Source organism: Equus caballus, chromosome 2 (genome assembly GCF_041296265.1).
Source record: "Equus caballus isolate H_3958 breed thoroughbred chromosome 2, TB-T2T, whole genome shotgun sequence".
Taxonomy (NCBI): Eukaryota; Metazoa; Chordata; class Mammalia; order Perissodactyla; family Equidae; genus Equus; species Equus caballus.
In genome coordinates this window covers 39,563,613-39,582,105 of record NC_091685.1, presented here as the reverse complement: position 1 = coordinate 39,582,105, position 18,493 = coordinate 39,563,613, and the positions used below count along the sequence as shown (strand labels likewise).

At 51.9% G+C, this 18,493-nt stretch overlaps 1 protein-coding gene across 4 annotated transcripts in view; it reads left to right on the top strand.

Moving 5' to 3' along the window:
- TNFRSF1B (TNF receptor superfamily member 1B) overlaps positions 1-4,986 on the top strand; it is a 33,690-nt gene extending 28,704 nt beyond the window's left edge. For 2 of the 4 annotated variants that reach the window (XM_023635759.2, XM_014737671.3), the window contains exon 10: positions 3,042-4,986. In XM_023635759.2, the coding sequence (XP_023491527.1) occupies positions 3,042-3,379 (338 nt within the window). In that variant the 3' untranslated portion in view covers positions 3,380-4,986. The remainder of the gene's footprint in view (positions 1-3,041) is intronic. The other 2 variants (XM_023635760.2, XM_070253234.1) reach the window with 1 other exon arrangement.
- Positions 4,987-18,493: the final 13,507 nt, after the last annotated feature.

The window sequence follows — 18,493 nt, the reverse complement described above, 5'->3', positions numbered from 1 at the left end:
AGAGATGAGCATGCCGCCTCCGTGGCAGGGCTGCAACAGCCCTTCCTGCCTGTCCCCTGACTCAAGGATGTTCCTTCTCTGACTGAGGTGGCCCACTTCTGTCTTCCCTACATAGCCCGTCCTCATCAGTGTGAGGTCTTGTCAGTGACCCCCATCCTGAGAACTCCCCAGGAAGGGACTGGGCCAGTACCTGGAACACAGCAGGTGGCCCTACACGTTTGTCGAGTGAATGAATGAGCTCCAGATAGCAATTCTTGGTCTTTGTCCAACTCTCATTCATTCATCTTTCCGATTTCGTAGTGACACTTCTTTCACAGCCGACCAGGTGTGGCTTCGTCCCTGGCCCCGTGTGTACCCCTGACCGTGTCTGCCCACCCTTTCTCCCCTCTGCCCCTTCTCTTTGCTCCCCACCTGTCTGTCTGGCCTCTGCTCTCCCCTTCTCTCCCTCCCACCTGACACCTTTCTCTGCTGTGGGAACGGGTAAACCCAGGTCTGTGGTCCCCCATCCGCCCCTGCAGTGTCTGATTCATGATGTGCAACAGCTGTGGTGACTTTGGGTGACATTTGGGGGCTGTGGAGGCTCAGGGTGGAAATTTCCTTCCGTCCCGTGATTTCAGCCCTCCGTCTCCCCTGCCTGTGTGGGGCTCTTCTAAGCAGAGCAGCTACCCGGCCCGTCCTCCTCCCAGGCCCCTCTGGAGTCTGGACGACAAGCAGCCAGCACTCCCCACACCCCGGCCACCATGTTCGTTGGCCCCAGCAGGTCCCACAGACCCGGCAGCAGCAGCAGGTCTGGCTTTCTGAGGGGCCCCTGTGTGTCCAGCCCCTTCCATGAGTCTCCTGGCTTGGCCATCGTGTGTCCCTCACCAACTGGTTAGGAAACTCAGGTGCTCGCAGGCCCTGGGCGGGAAGGGGACCCGCTGCCCGGAAGCCTTTCCTGCCAGTGCCCTTCAGGAATTGGGCCCTCCATGATGGCCTCTCCCTCATCTGGCTCCCAAGGAAGGCTATAAATGCAGATTTTTAAAATGTAAACTCCTGAATTTTGTGTTGGCAGCCAGTTCACTTAAATACACTACCACCAAGGATAAAAGACACCTGTGGGCTGGCTTTATTCCTTCCCACGTGTCCCTGTCATAGGCACTAGAGACAGAGTGGGGAACAGTCAGAAGGGCCACACTCCCCTGGACTCAGGGCCTGGGGGAGGGGACACAAGTGAGCACCCAGGAAATTGATTACCCTGGAAGGAGCTTGGGTCCCACGCTGGAGATCACAGCAGAGGAGGGATGGAGGGACATAGGGAGTGATAGATTTAGAGAGGACAATCAGGGAGGCTTCTCGGAGGAAGTGGCCTTTGAGCTGAGGCCTGAGAGAAAGGAAGGAGTGAGCCGTTGAAATAGGGAAGAGATTTCCAGCTGAGGGAGCAGCACATGCAAAGGCCCTGAGGCTTGGAGGGCTCAAGGAGCTGCAAGGAGGTGAGTGTGGCTGGAAGGAATCCAGCCACGATTGCAGAGCAGGAGGAGATGGGGCAGGGGATGACAAGCACCGGGTTGTGCAGGACCCCGTAGGCCTGGCGAGGACTGTGGTGTTTTGAGCAGCCAGGTTCTAAAGGGCTGGCTCTGGCTGCTAGTGGGGGACAGGGTGCATGCGGGGGAGCGTGGTAGAAGCCAGGAGACAGGTGGAGATCGTTCACACTGGTCCAGGGGCGAGTGGAGGGAGGTTGCATGGGCGGTAGCAGGAGGTGGTGAGCCTGAAGTATCTTTTGAAGGTGGACCAGGCAGCAATTGCTGAGTGATCGGGTATGGGATATGAGAGAAAAGTGAGTCCCAGCCTTTGAGGCCTGAGCAGCGGGGTGGATGGTGGCACTGTGACCTGAGACGAGGAGGAGCAGGTTGGACAGGGTGGAATCAAGAGTTCAGGCTGAGGTACAGAACAGGTGGTTGGATATTTGGGGCCAGTGTTCAGCCCCAGTGTCGCTGAGAGCATCACCCATCTCCAGGAGCCGTGCAGGATCCGGAGATATGGCAGGGAGCAAGCCAGAGTTCTCCTCGCCTGTAAGGAGATGGACGCGGTCATTACACCCAGTTTACAGCTGGGCAGACAGAAGCTCCACTAGGCTGTGCTTGGCCAGGTTTATGGAGGCAGAGCTGGGATTCGAACCCAGGATTGTCGGGCTGCAAAGCTCCAGGCGTCCCAGCCTCAGTGATGAGGACAAACTGCCGCCATCCTGGAATCCCCAGATTTATGAAATCGGGGAGGCAGCTCTGCGTGGAGGAAAGAGATTGGGTCCTGGGGGTGGATTTGACACTGCGTCTGGCTCGATGTTCAGTCTCCGTAAGGGAACAATTTCCAAGCCCTTTGATGCTGATTCTCCCACATACAGAGAAGGGGCGACATGCACATAACCCGGAGACAGAGGCTTCTCTCCGTTTTGTAGTTGTGGCCGGGACTGCTGGTGCCTCCTGCGGTTATGGGAGAGTAATTCATCTTGGTTGCTTGACCGGTATCCTGTCGTGTGTTCTTCCCGTCCCTGCTCACTTCTCTGATTCTTTGTGGCGGTTTGTTTTGTTCCTGGAGCAAATCGTCTCCTCCCTTCTATGGAGTGAGTTGGGCTAGGTATTCTTATTTGACAGATGAGGAAACTGAGGCGCATGAAGGTTAAGTGACTAGCTTGCCCAAGGTTACACAGCAGAGCTGGGCTAGAATGTGGCCTCTAGGCTCCTGGCCTGGTGCTTTTTTTTTTTTTTTTCCTTGAGGAAGATTCACCTTGCGCTAATATCCACTGCCAGCCCTCATCTTTTTTTTTTTTTTTTTGATATGTGGACCACCACCACAGCGTGGTCACTGACAGACAAGTGGTGTAGGTCTGTGCCCAAGAACTGAACCTGGGCCACCAAAGTGGAGTGTGCTGAACTTAACCACTAGATCACCAGGGCCGGCCCCAGGGCCCAGTGCTCTTAATCTGCCTCTGTGGCAGAAGACAGGCTGTGGAGACGTCCCCCACTCCAAGACCCCCCGACTGACCGCCCTCTCCCTCCTGTGTTCAGCAGAGCCTTCCTCTGGCAGCCACGGGACCCAGGTCAACGTCACATGCATTGTGAATGTTTGCAGCAATTCCGGCCACGGCTCCCAGTGCCCCTCCCAGACCAGCTCCACTGCGGGGGACACGGATGCCAGCCCCTCAGACTCCCTGAAGGACGAGCAGGTCCCCTTCTCCAAGGAGGAATGCCCTTGTCAGTCCCAGTCGGGGGCTTCAGAGACTCTGCTGCAGAACCCAGAGGAGAAGCCGCTGCCCCTTGGCGTGCCCGAGGGAGGGGTGAAGTCGTTAACCAGGCCAGCAAGGGACGCGTCACAGCCGAGAGGCGCTGATCTCTGGGCCTTCTAGGCCCCCAGCCCCAGGACTCTGGCTCTTTCTGGGCCAAATTCCTTTAGCGGCCTCCAGCCTCAGCCTTCCTCTCCCCTGCAGGCAGAGGGACGAGGCAGGGAGAGTCGTGGAAAGCTCTCCCGTCATGGTGCGCGTCCCTCCCAGAAGGCTAGCTGGGCATGGACCTGCTGGGCAGCCCGGGGCGAGCCCTGCCTCTCTGAGAGCTGCCCCCAGCCTGTCCTGCGAGCTTGGCTTCTGCAGCCCTTGTTGAGATCTTCCTCCCTGGGCCTGCTGGGGTGGAGGGGTGCCGTGTGCGCCATCTGTGGAGCAGGGCAGTGGAGGAAGGGCAGCGCCTTAGCCTGGATGCTGGGACTGCTGGCCGGTCCCAGCCGGGGTGGGGGTGTCATCCACCAGATGGTTCTGTGCCGGGTGGGGCTGGCAGTCCCTGTAGGGCGGTCCCCCAGGTTCCTCAGGACCCTTGAAAAGCACCACCTCCAATCCGTTCCTGCCAGCTCCACCTCTTGTACAGTGGTGTGAAAACCAGCTGCGCAGAGGCCCAGGCAGGCAAGTGGAATGAGGGCCCCGGCCGGGGCAAGATGGCAAACCACTAACCGATAGTCTTCCACTTTTAACACGTGGCAATTAAAAAGAAAAAGGAAGCCCCATGCAGGCAACCAAGCCAACCACATAACAAAGCCAAACTCAAGAGTTTGTGTCCTCTGCCTTTGACCTTCGTTTCAGGTCCCCCCAGCTCCGGCCCCTGCTCCCTGCTGTGTGGGGTGGGTTCTCCCATCAGGGAGTTTCAGGAACTGGAGATGACTGAGGCCCGCAGCCATCTCTCTCCTCCTACCTCAGCCTGGAACTTTCTCCTTTGCCTCCCGAGAGGCTGCTCCTGTTTTCCCTGACCCCCTCCTGCTGTTCCTGGAGGCCCAGCCCCAGGGGAGCCATGGGGCCGTGTTGGTACTGTGTCCGCTGCGATCCCAAGTGGATGTGAGATGCCGAGAGCCTGTCTTGTGTGTGTGTGTCTGTGTCACGTTGTGGGCCTGTGTAGCCATGTTGTCGGGTTGAATAGCCTGCCTGAAGCAGCTGAAGCTGACAATTCTGCCAAAGGATTCCTTCATTAAAGAGGCACCCCTCTCCCCCCACACACACCCCCGAGACCCTGCAGAGGGTGGACGAATGTGGCCTTGACCAGATTCTGAAGGAAGGTGGGTGGGGACTCCTTGAGAAGGCAGTTGGGTCCCAAGCACTTGGATCCCTTGTTGAAAAATTCCACTGGACTTGAACTTGGCAGCTGAACCTTTGGAGGGTGGGAGAGTCCAGCCATTACAACGGAGGCGGGAACGGCTTCCACCCTGGAATGGGGATATCAGCTGCCTGGACTGGCTGGGGTCTCGGCCCACGTTGGACCCTGCAGGGCGATGGGGCATGTCTGCCCCCTGGTGGACAGTCCTGGGAGGACCTCGGCTGCACTGTGATCTCCCTGCAGAGCCAGGAAGCTGGAGATCGGAAGGAGACCCTTTCTGGGTGTGGCCTCAGTTGCCCAGCTGGTGTTGATGCCCAGACAATGAGTTTGCACTGTTGCTGGACAGCATCCTTGCTTATCAATAAACCTTTTGTTTGTTGTACACATTGACCCCTGGCTCTGGCTTTGGGTCTGACCTGGGGTTTGTCCATGGTCCCGCTTGCCTGCCACCAATGTGTAGGGGGACATGGAGTCATGGCCAGTGGAGTCTGACAAGACCGTGCTGTGGCTGGATCCCAGAAGCACCCCCACTACAGTTGCCCTTGCTGAGAGCCCGGCTGCTGCCTCAGATCTGAACAGTAAGATGGCAGCTTCCTGCCCACAACCACCCAGCTGGCCTCAAATATGCCCTCGTCACAGGCCCTGCCACCTCAGTCTCCTCAGCCTGCTCTTGGGGTTGGGGTCGGGGCCTGCAGATCTGCTTGTTCACCTGCAGCCCCCTTCCTCACTCCGGGGAGTAAGGCTCTGGCCTCCGGGAGGCCCCAATCTTGGGGACACCTATGAGGCCCACCATTGGGTGCTCAGATGAGCCTGGGGACTCTGGGAGGACAGAGAAGGGCCCCAGGCACAGCCAGGGGGGCAGGAGAGGGGTCTGGAGATGACCTCTGACCTGTCCCTGAGGCATGAGCAGGAGCTTTCCAGAATAAAGGAATGGGAGGAGGTTGCAGGCAAAGGGAGTTCCTCATGTCATGGCCTGGAGGGGAGAGAGGCCCTGACCTGTGGATTCATTCAGCTGACCTCCTTCCCGGCTCACTGTCACTGCCTCAGTACCACCATCTTCATTCTTGGTCATTTCCTGGGCCTCCTCTCCTCCCGTGGTCCGGTCCTCTACCCTGTCTCAGCCACTCATAGCCTAGATCAGGGCTCATCCAACTTTTCCTGTAAAGAGCCATGTGGTAAATATTTTAGTCTTGGGGGGGGGGGTCTTTTGGTTTCTGTCACAGCTACTCAACTCTGGGGGTGAAGCGTGAAAGCAGTCACAGACCATTCACTAAAGAGTCGGTGTCTGGAGTGCCTTCCACACTGCCAAGCAATTCCCGATTCTCAACAGACACCGACGAGGCGACCTACAAATTGAACTCAATTCTGACACGCCCTGGAGGAGGCGTCAGACCCCACAGGTTAAGGGCTCAGTCCCACAAGAAGCCCCCACCTCAGATGCAAGTCCAAGTTGTCACCTGTGCTTCTGTCCGACAGGCTGTAAATCAGAAGTTTCCATGACGTCTCCCTTGGGTTCAGTCATTTGTTAGGACGGCTCACAAAGCTCAGGGAAGCATCTATGACGTTGACTAGTTTATGATAAAGGATGTGATAAAGGATACGGATGAATAGCCGGATGAAGAGGTCTGCAGGGCGAGGTCTGGGAGGGTCCTGGCTGCAGGAGCTTCTGTCTCTGTGGAACTGGGAATGCACCACCCTCCTGGTGTGTTTACCAACCCGGAAGCTCGTGAAATGGCCTTGTTCAGGAGTTTTTATGGAATTTAATCTGTAGCCCCTCCTCCTTCTTCCCACGGATTAGTGGGTGGGGCTGAAAGTACCAGGCCTCTAACTACTTGGTCTTTCCGGTGCCCAGCCCATCCTGAGACTATCTAGAGGCCTCACCCTGAGTCACTTATTAGCATAAACTCAGGTGTGCTCAAAAAAGGATCCTTACGACAGCAGCCACTCCCATCATTATGGAGAGCCGCGACCATAATCTAATTTCAAGCATCCACTCCCCCTATCCTCCACCCCTAAACCCAACACTATCCTGTCTTTCTCCTCACTGGGACCTGCAGTCTGTTGATCCCACCATCCCTCATGCTCTCCTGTCTTTTTTTTTTTTTTTTTTTAAAGATTTTATGTTTCCTTTTTTTCTCCCCAAAGCCCCCTGGTACATAGTTGTGTATTTTTAGTTGTGGGTCCTCCTAGCTGTGGCATATGAGACGCCGCCCCAGCATGGCCTGACGAGTGGTGCCATGTCCGTGCCCAGGATCCGAACTGGCGAAACTCTGGGCCGCCGAAGCGGAGCGCGAGAACTTAACCACTGGTCATGGGGCTGGCCCCCATCCTCTCCTGTCTATCAGTCATAAACACTATGGTCAATCACTTTGTCTCTTGCATGCAATCTCAACTTCCTGGTCTTTCTCCCGCTTTATTGTTCTCATTCTGGTTAAATCTAGCTCTCTGTGCATGCCACACCTACACCTGCACACCTGTATGGGGCAGGATTGAAAACAGTCAACCAGGGGCAGGAATCACTTAATTTCATGATCATTAAACACTAAGGGGGTCCATGGTGCCGCCGAGCAGTCACAGCATGCCCCCTCCCCCCGCCTTCCTGGTGTACTAGTTTCCAATTGCTGCTGTAACAAACCAGACAAACTTAGGGCCTTAAAACAACACAAATCTCTTGCAGTTCTGGAGATCAGAAGTCTAAAAATCAAGGCGTCACCAGGCTGCTAGGCTATAGAGAGAAGTCTGTTTCTGGAGGCCCTAGGAGAGAACTCATTTCCTTGCCTTCAACTTCTAGAGGCACCCTCATTCCTTGGCTTGTGGTCCCTCCCTCCATCTTCAAAGCCAGCAGTGTAGTAGCTTCTGTAGTCAAATCTCCCGCTGCCTCTCAATAAGGATACGTGTGATTACGTTGGGCCCATCACGTGATGCAGGGTAATCTCCCCATCTCCAGATCCTGCCAGGTGACATATTCGCAGATCTCAGGGATTCAGATGTTGTTGTCTTTCTGGGGGCCATTATCTAGCCTCCTGACCCCCACCATCCACACACTCTCCTGCCCTCCTAGCCGGCTTCTTCTCTCCTCAAGCCTCTGACCTCACCCCACCCTTACCTTCAGCTGGCTTCTGGCTGCCTATTTCACTGAGGAGATAAAATAAACACAAGAGAACATCCTCGGCTCCCCCATCATATGTGCCCTCCCGCCTGCATCCGTGCCCAGATCCTCAGCCTTCTGCCCTGTGGCTGTGGATACATACACACCCCGGCTGCTGGCGAAGGGCATCCGCCTCTCTGCACAGGATCTTAGTTTCTCTCCCAACTCAGGGACGTTGCTCCAGTATCTCTTCTCTCTCTCCTTTAGTATCAGCTTCCCTGCCTCCTGGATCTTTCCTGTCTGCATGCAAACACACTGATGTTTCTCCCATTTAGAAAGCAACGTACAGTCACGCAGCTCATAACGACCTTTCAGTCAAGGACAGATCACAGATATGACGGTGCTCCCGTAAGATTAGTATATAGCTTAGGTGTGGACTAGGCTATACCATCCAGGTTTGTGTGAGTACTAGAGGGGAGGAAGAAATTGTCCTCCACCCTTCTAGGTTCTTCTGGCTGGTCTAAGAGTTAAATTGATATAAGATTAACAGGAGAAAAACAAACAAAAATTTAATCACATGCACACATGGGAGAAACCCAGGAAAACCGAGTAACTCCCCAAAATGGCAGAAGCCCTCCCCTTAAATACCACCCTCAGCTAAAGACAAAAGAAGTCGGGAGTGCGGAGGGTCAGGGACTTCAAAGGGAAGGAAGGCAATTCACAGGTAGGTGAAAAGGAGCGGACATTTGAGACACAAGTGTTTTGGCCACATAAAAACAGAAGAACACAGAGGGAAGCTCAACAAACAGGCTTTTCCAGATTCCTTAGCCTAGTCCATGGTGATAGCTCACTTCCTAAGACAGGTTTTTTTTTAGGAAGATTGGCCCCGAGCTAACTGCTGCCAATCCTCCTCTTTTTGCTGAGGAAGACTGGCTCTGAGCTCACATCCGTGCCCATCTTCCTCTACTTTATATGTGGGATGCCTGCCACAGCATGGCTTGACAAGCGGTGCCATGTCCGCACCCGGGATCCGAACCAGCAAACCTGGGCCGCTGAAGCGGAACATGTGCACTTAACCGCTGCGCCACTGGGCCAGCCTCAGACAGGTTTTTTTTAACCTGAATTCTTTTAGGCAGTTGAAAGGGAGGTAACAAGAAAAACTTTCTGAGTCTTTTGTTTCTTATAAATAATCAGCCTAAAATAATCCTCATGTTAAAAAGACACATTTTGGGGCCGGCCTGGTGGTGCAGCTAAGTTTGGATATTCTGCTTCGGTGGCCTAGGGTTTGCCGGTTCAGATCCCGGGTGCCGACATGGCACCGCTTGTCCAGCCATGCTGTGGTAGGCGTCCGACATATAAAGTAGAGGAAGATGGGCACAGATGTTAGCTCAGGGCCTGTCTTCCTCAGCAAAAAGAGGCGGATCGGCAGCAGATGTTAGCTCAGGGCTAATCTTCCTCAAAAAAAAAAAAAAAAGACACATTTTGGGGTGGCAAATTTTGTTCCCCTTCAGTACACTCTATGATGTTCGAACAAGGAAGAACTAGCCTAATGATGCGTTTCTCACGATGTATCCTTGTTGTTAAGTGATGCATGACTGTGCAACCTCACAGCTATTAGAATGGCTACTATCAAAAAATAAGACGAGGGGCTGGCCCCGTGGCCGAGTGGTTAAGTTCGCGTGCTCCGCTGCGAGCGGCCCAGTGTTTCGTTGGTTCGAATCCTGGGCGCGGACATGGCACTGCTCATCAGACCACGCTGAGGTGGCGTCCCACATGCCACAACTAAAAGGACCCACAACGAAGAATGCACAACTATGTACTGGGGGGCTTTGGGGAGAAAAAGGGGAAAAAAAATAAAATCTTTAAAAAAAAGAGAAAAAAAATAAGATAAAACAAACAGAAAATAACAAGTATGAATGAAGACATGGAGAAATTGAAGGCTTTGTGCACTGTTGATGGGAAGGTCAAATGGTGCAACTGCTATGGAGTACGGTACAGATGCTTGTACGCCAATGTTCATGGCAGCATTATTCACAATAGCCAAAAGGTGGAAGCAAGCCATGTGTCCATCAGTGGACAAATGGACAAACAAAAGATGGTATATTCATACAATGACATATTATTCAGCCTTAAAAAGGAAAGAAATTCTAACACATGCTACAACAAGGATGAAACTTGAAGACACTATTCGAAGTGAAAGAAGCCAGTCACAGAAAGACAAATACCGTATGATTCCACTTATATAAGGTACTGAGAATAGTCCAATTCATAGAGACAGAGTAGAAGGGTGATTGTCAGGGGCTGGGGGAGAGGAGGATGAGGAGTTAGTGTTTACTGGGTACAGAGTTTTCAGTTTTGCAAGATGAAAAGAGTTAGGGAGGTGGATGGTGGTGACGGCTGCACAACAACGTGAACGTACCTAATGCCACTGAACTGTCCACTCAGGAATGGTTAAGATGGTAAAGTTTGTGTTATACGTATTTCACTGCAATTAAAAACAACAACAACCAACCTCTGGAAAACAATCCTCCTTCCAATTACTCTCAGATTTCCCACTATTCATAGCAAAAGCACCTAGAAAATGTGGTCCATGTATATTCTCTGTCTCCAGTTTATCTTCTCCCATTTTCTCTTGCTCTCACTCTAGTAAGACTGTGTCGACCTCTCCACTGAAACTATTGTCCAGGTCACCGCTAAATTCAATGGTGGATCCCGGGCCTCCTCTCACTTCCCTACGGGCAGCATTTGACCCGACTGACCAGCCCCCTCCCTGGACCATGTTCCTCACCTGGCTCCAGGGCCCACACCCTGCTGGCTTACCTGCCATCTCAGGGCCCCTTCTGCCACCTTTGCTGATTAATTCTTACCTCACTCCTGGTACCTCTCCTCCATCTCCCACTCACTTGCCTGCGGGAACCCATCTGGCCTCATGGCTTCAAGTACCACACATGTATCCTGCCAGCTCCCCGTGTTTGAATGGACAAGTCTTTCCTGTGCCCTTCCTTCATGTCAGGCTCTGGGTGCTGGGATGCAGCAGCTGCTGAAACAAAGTGAGTGGGAAGAGAGACAGTAGGAAAGTACACAGTTGGAGCCAGCCCTGATGGCCTAGTGGTTAAGTTCAGTGCACTCCACTTTGGCGGCCCACGTTCAGTTCCTGGGTGTAGAACCACACTGCTCATCTGTCAGCAGCCATGCTGTGGTGGTGGCTCACATAGAAGAGCTACAAAGACCTACAACTAGATGTACAACCATGTAGTGGGGCTCTGGGGAGGGGAAAAAAAAGAAGAGAGGAAGATTGGCAACAGATTTTAGCTCAAGGTGAATCTTTCCCAGCCAAAAAAAAAAGATCCTACTCATCAATGTGGCCAGATGATGGGTCATTAAAAAAGAAAAGAAAAGAAAATACACAGTCAGATAATAGCAGACACGGATGAAGAAAATGAAGTCAGACCCAGAGAACTTTTTGGATCGGAGGTCAGGGAAGGAACCAGAGAGATGACGTGGAGCAGAGGCCTGGGGAACAGAGGGAGGAGCCGAGCATTCCCTGGGACCAGGGCAGGGCACAGTGTGGGGGAAGGAGAGTGGCCAGGTCCAAAGGGCTTCCACTGCCCTGCTCAGCTGGACAGTGGGAAAAGGGACTCACTGCAAAGTTGTAACCAGTGGAGAGACACAGCCAGTTTATCTTTTGGAAAGCTGTCTGCAGATACTGGGGGGAGAGTATGTGGGTATTACTGAACCAGGTTAGTTTTGCCCACCGTGCAATTATGACAATCCCTGAAATGACGAGTTTGCAGCAGAGAAAGTTTTATTCACAAGGCAGCCAAGTGAGGAGACGGGAGAACAAATCTTAAATCTGGCTCCCTGAAAAATGGGGATTAGAGGGGCCGGCCCCGTGGCCGAGTGGTTAGGTTCGCGTGCTCCGCTGCAGGCGGCCCAGTGTTTCGTTAGTTCGAGTCCTGGGCGCGGACACGGCACTGCTCATCAAACCACGCTGAGGCAGCATCCCACATGCCACAACTAGAAGGACCCACAACGAAGAATATACAACTATGTACTGGGGGGCTTTGGGGAGAAAAAGGAAAAAAAATAAAATCTTCAAAAAAAAAAAATGGGGATTAGAGGGGGCCGCCCCGTGGCTAAGTGGTTAAGTTTGCCTGCTCTGCTTTGGTGGCCCAGGGTTTCGCCAGTTCGGAGCCTGGGTTCGGACATGGCACTGCTCATCAGACCACGCTGAGGTGGTGTCCCACATGCCACAACTAGAAGGACCCACAACTAAGAATATACAACTAGGTACTGAGGAGATTTGGGGAGAAAAAGCAGGGAAAAAAAAAAAAGATTGGCAACAGTTGTTAGCTCAGGTGTCAATCTTAAAAAAAAAATGGGGATTAGGGATATTTATGGGATAGAAGGGCGGGGAGGTCTGAATTGCGGGAATAGACGATGGGAGGTGAGGGGACGGGAGGTAATCGATGATCTTCACAAGCACGGTGGAGCTTCACGGCTCTTCATAGGATGCATGTTCACAAGATGGTGGTGTTGGCATGATCCCAGGGTGGAGTTTTTAGTTCCCTGACATCAGGAGTTCACCTATGGGACATCTGTGCGTGGCCAGTAGGTGGGTTGGTGGTCTTGATTGGCCTGAACCAGACAGGGGTTGACTCTTAGTTCCTGAAAAACTTAAGCACCTGTTACCATGGTGACCCGAGCGTCAGAGATGTTACCTATAGGGTGGGTTTTAGTAATGCATTATCTAACTACTTTTGCAAACAGACAACTGACTGAGTATAGTTAAAGCAAGCTGGTCCCAAGATTCATTGGGGAGTCGGGCTGTGAGGACAGGAATGCTAATCTTGCCTTTGGCTCTCATGCCCTCTCATTAGCAGGAGGCAGGGCGGCCCCTCCTGAAGGCCCCTTGCTCTGGCTACATTGGGGTGATGCTGGGGAAGCATAGATTGGATGTAAAGAGACCAGTGATGTGCTGGTTGTTCCCCGCCCACCTCTCCAGTTCCTCTCTCCCCTCAGCTCTGTACGCTGGGAGACTGCCATCTGCAGACCCTCGCCCTCAGGCTGCCAGCAGTTTGCCCGTGGGAAGGCACAAGCGGGAGACAGGACGCTGGGAGGAAAGCAAGGCCAGGCACGTGTTCCCTCCTCCCCAACCCCCTTCCAGTGGCTTCTCCCTGTGACCCCGCTCCTGCCATGCTCTGTTGCCACCGCTCCCTCTCTTGCCCCAGCTATCCCTGGTTCAGTTTCCGCCTCTACACAATGGGGATAACAGGTGATTCAGAACGAGGGGGCACAGAGGAAAACTCTTCTGTGCGTCTCCTGTACTCTCAGTCCTCTACTTCTGACACTTCTGGCCGCCAAAGGTGTACATTTTTTCCTCGTGAAACCACAGAGTTAGCAATTGATGAGTAAGTAGCTAGGAACTAAAGGTTTTTTTCCTCTTTGCAATTACTGATTATAGCTTTTAGCTGTTTAACCCATTCATTGTTTTCTTTTTTCTTTTCTGCTTTATCTCCCCAACGTCCCCCCCCGCCCCCGCCCCCCCCCCCCCCACACACACAGTTGTATATCTTAGTTGCAGGTCCTGCTAGTTGCGGGATGTTAACCCATCCATTGTTAACTGTGCTGTTTTGGCAACATGCTGACTCCCACTAGGCTCCTATAGATAACAGCTCCCTGGAGCCTGGGTCACCATGGTAATGGGTGAGTGAGCTGTTTTTCAGGAATTAGAACTCCTTGTCCACTCCAGGCCAGTTGAGACCACCAACTCATCAACAGGGCCCATGCAGATGTCCAATAGGCAACCTTTTGGCAATAATAGGCTAAAAACTCCACCCTCAGATCATGCTAACGCCACCATTTGGTGAACATGGGTCCTGTGTAGAGGCGTGGAGTCCGACTGCGCTTGCACAGATCATCAGTGACCTCACCTCTCCTCACCTCCAATCACCTACCTCCACATTTCAGACCACCTTGACCCCATTCCATAAATATCCCTGAGCCCCTGTTTTCGGGAAAGCGAGTGTGAGGCTCATGCTTTTGCTTCCTCACATGGCTGCCTTGTGATTAAATCCTCTCTCTGCTGCCATCTCGTCGTCTCGGTGTTTGGGTTTCTGGGCGGCAGGCAAAATCGAACCTGTTCAGTTACAGCTTCTCGGAGAAGGTGGCTGCGGAGGGAGGACGGTACAGCCTCGGGCCTCCAGGTAGGACAGGATATGAGGTCAGTGAGGGCAGCTTCAGAAGCTGTGGAAAGGATGTTGGGTTGTACTCTCAGTGTGAAGGGAGGGATCTGAGCCAGGGAGTGTGAGAAGTGCCTGGCGGGGCTCGGTCTGAGTTGGGAAACTGAGCTCTGGCTGTTTGATCTCCACAGCTGCCCTGGGATGTAGGCAAGGTACACATTATCCCTGCTCTGCAGAGGAGGACCCTGAGGGGTTTGGTACTTATCTAAGGAGTCAAGTTGGGTGGACCCGTTCACTGTGGGAGGCTCCTGATAACCAGCTCCGTAGAATTCCACAGAAAGTCATCGAAGCTTGGACTTAAAGGGTAACTGCTCTCTCTCTCTCTCTCTCTGGGGACTACTCTGCCCCGCCTGCAGCTCGGTATTAGGAAACCAGCCATTAGGGCAGCATCGAAAAAGCTGGGAGGTTGGGCTGAGAGGCTGCTTGGGGCAAACCTAGAGATCAGGAGTCCTGGGGTTACACCATATCTCCACTGATAACCTGCCGTGTGAACTTGGAGCAGCCACTGTCCGTCTCTGGAGCTCAGAGTCTCCATCTATAAGATGAGGAGGCTGGCCCCTGAGCTGTGATCTGTCCTTTGTCCTTTGTCCTTTTTCCCACAGGGTGACAGTACCATCCCTGCCCAGGCTGTCTGCATTTTCACAGAGACTCTGACCTGCGCTGTCAAATACAGGAGCCACTAGGCACGTGTGGTTGTGGCTGTTGAGCCCTTGAAATGTGGCTAGTCCAAACTGAGATGTGTGAAGTACGTCTCGATACAAAATACGGAAGTTTGAAGACTTAGCACAAAACATACATGTGAAACATCTCATTAATAATTTTACATTGATTACATGCTGAAATGATAATATTTTGGAGATAGTAGGTTAAATAAAATATTAACATTAATGTCACCTGTTTCTTTTCACTCTTTTTTAATGTGACAGCTAGAGAATTTAGAATGATGTGTGGCTTGCATTATATCTCTATTGGACAGGCTGCTCTGGAAAGTGAAATGCCTTCAAGGTCTGATTAAATTAATTCACAATTAAAATTTCGACTCCCCCTCCCCTGAGATCCCTGCCTCCCTCGTGGGTCTCTTCCATCTGCTGTGCTCAGTGATGTACCCCAAGGGCTTCGAATGGTGCCAGGCACCTGGTAGGTGCTCAGTAAATGGTGAATGAATGAATGAATGAATGAATGCACATAGGCATAGGAAGAGTGGGGTTCCTCTGTTGCCAAATGTCCCAATTTTTCTAGAGAAGCTCCAAATACCGATTTTCATATGTAATCTCCAGCTTTTAAAATGTTGTAACTAATGTCAATTATTTTAAGGCATTGTGTGGGCCAAAAGAAACATTTCTGCAGCAACTCTGGCTGCCTGTCTGCACCCTCTCTGTTTCCGGAGCTGAGATATACTAGGCCAGGTGGGGAGGGGCCTCACAGACGGCAGTGCTGAGCAGGTCCCCTCAAATCTACCTGTCCCAGGAAACTTGGCCCCTGTAGCCCTACATGCATCTCAGGGTCTAGAGTGGATGGTAATTAAGAGATGACTCCCATCTTCTGTAGCCCCTCACCTGTTGTGTGTCTGTAGCCTGCAGATTTGGGGGCCACAGCATGGGTAGGGGACCAAGGGAGGACCTTCTCTGTGGCCAGCACAACCTTTCCACTTGGGCAGGCCAATGTTTGACCTCTTTGTCCCCTGGTTCCCCCACAACGGGTGTAAATGTTGCTCTGATTGTTGAAGACAGCACAGGGCAGTGGGCTGGGGCAGGGAGGGCTGCAGCCTTGTTGGAGAGGGCTTCAGGCTTGCAGCAGAGCGTGGATTGTCCCATGGTCTCTCCGTATGGACTGTAGCAAGTCCTTTCCCCTTTCTGGTCCTCAGTTTCCCTGTCTGTACATCGAAGGCTTTGGACCAGCTCTGCATTTCCAAACCCATCACCCTGGGAGCTGGGTCCCCCTGCAGGCTCACTGAATTAGAAGCCCTGAGGGCCAGATCTTCTCAGTGAGGCCTCCCCATGCCATCCATCTAAACCTGGCCACCCCTCTTCCTACCACACTTCCCTGCATTTTTTCTTCTTTAGCACCTATCACCATCTGGCTCACTCTATATTTTATGCTGACTTTTCTCTCCTCCTCTGCTGGTATGTAAGCCCCATGAGGGCAGCGATTTTTGTTTGTTTGTTTTTGAGGAAGATTAGCCCTGAGGTAACATCTGCTGCCAATCCTCCGCTTTTTGCTGAGAAAGACTGGCTCTGAGCTAACATCAGTGCCCATCTTCCTCTACTTTATATGTGGCATGCCTGCCACAGCATGGCTTGCCAAGCGGTGCCATGTCCACGCCGGGGATCTAAACCGGCAAACCCCGGGCCGCCGAGAATCAGAACGTGTGAACTTAACCGCTGCACCAGTGGGCCAGCCCCAAGGGCAGCGATTTTTAAAATATCAGCCTTGTTGAAGAATAATTCACAGAAAACACAATTTACCGATTTTAAGTGCAGACTTCAATGAATTGTGACAACTGAAGGCAGCCTCGTGACCACCACAACAGTAGAGACGTGGAACAGTTTCATCATCCTGAAAAGTTCCCTTGTGCCCCTTCCTAGGCAATCCCCTCCTTCCACCCCCAGCCCCTGGCCACCACCTATCTGCTTGTGCCACTCTAATTTGGTCTTTTCTGGAATGTCATAGAAATGGAATCATTACAGTATGTGGTCTTTCATAGTCTGGCTTTTTTCATAAAGCTAACACTTTGAGGTTCCTCTAAGATGGTGCCTGTATCAGTAGTTTGTTAATTTTTGTTGCTGAGTAGTATTCCATTGTATGGGTATACTGCAACCTGTTTATCCATTTTCCTGTTGATAGACGTTTTGATTATTTCTTGTTTTTGCTATTATGAATAAAGCTGCCATGAACATTCACGCATAAGTCTTTGTGTGCACGAGTGCTTTCATTTTTCTTGGGTAAATCCCTAGGAGTGGGACAGCTGTATGTGTGTTTAGATTGATAAGAAGCCCAGGGCACAAAGACTTGCACTAATACTAGTTGAAGGAATGGTGCCCTGACATCCGCATTTTTTAGCCAGTTCTCCAGGTACAGCCAGGTGTCTTTGTACTGGATGATTTGGACTCTGGGATCCTTCAGCTCCGATGGACTGATTTCCTTCTGCCTTCCGTCTGTGGAGTCCAGCGTTTTACATCCCAATCTCAGCCCCTGAGGGAACCCAGCCTTGAGATTCTGAGAAGTTGATCCCACCTCACAGGAGCCCAGGGCTTGCCTAGGAGTGAGTCAGACCATGGTCACCTTCATTAGCTTAGCATTATGAGGGTTGATAATTATTATGGTAAATGCCCTATTGCAACCTTGCCATCCCGTGTCCTGCATCTTCTGACTTTTTACGAGCCTGAGGGGTTCTTCCTGCCTTTCTTGTGATAATGCAAGAATGAAGCGTTCATTTGTTCATTTATTCATTCATAGTGCCTTTATTGAGTCTTTTCTGTGCTAGGCAATGTCTAGGTACCGAAGAAACATTTGTGAAAAAGATAAAATCTCTGCTTTCAGGGTGAGGAAAGATAACAACATATGTATAAACAAATAAATGAGATAATTTCAGGTAGCATTAAGTTCTGTGAAGAAAATAGCACAAAGTAAAGGATGAGGGGAACTTTAGATGGGGGAGCAGGGAAATCCTTTCTGAGGTGGAATATTTGAAGCGAGCAGGAGTTAGCTATATGACTATCCAGAGCTGCTCTGTAGCCACCTGCCACGTAAGGATATTCAGTACTTGAAAGGTGGCTAGCTTGTATTGAAATGTGCCCTCAGTGTAAAAAAAACCCCCCAAAACCCAAAAAACCACTAGATTTCAAAAACTTACTATTCAAAAACCCTAAAACATCTCAATTTTTTCTGTTGGCTATAGGTTGAGATGATAATATTTTGGACATATTGGATTAAATAAAATGTATTGTTAATTTCACCTTTTTCTTTTTCCTTTTTTAAATGTACCAACTAGTAAATTTAAAATCACTGTGTGGCTTGCGTTTTCTTCCGGTTGTCAGCACTGTTCTCGAGGAAGAGCATCCTAAGCCGAGAGGATGGCAAATGAAAGGTCGCGGGCAGGAACGGAAGGACGCTGGGGCAGAGAGGCCAGGGGGAGAGTGGCAGAAATAAGAATGGACCAAATCCAGTGGGATCTTGGTGTTGGCTCTGTAATGAGGTGGGTTTGGATTTAAGAGCAGTGGGGCAGCCGTTTTAAGCAGGGAAGTGGCATGGTCTGAATTACGCTTTAATAGACCTCTGCGGCTGCTAAGTGGAGAATCCACCGTGGGTGGGCCAGACGGAAGGCAGGGGGTTGTGGGAGGAAGAATCCTGGGTTCCAGTATTGTCTGAGCCAGTCTCTTTTGTGCCCCTGCCCTCTCCTGGGACTCAGTTTCCCCGCCCTGTAAAAGAGGCCTGGTCCAGGGCGGTTCTCCGGCTTCAGCCCCAGCAGCATCCGCGAGCCCAGCAGGGGCCTGCAGCCCTGCAGGCGCGGCCGCGGGCGCCAGGGGGCGTCTGCTCGATGACTCGGCGCTCGGCTGGCC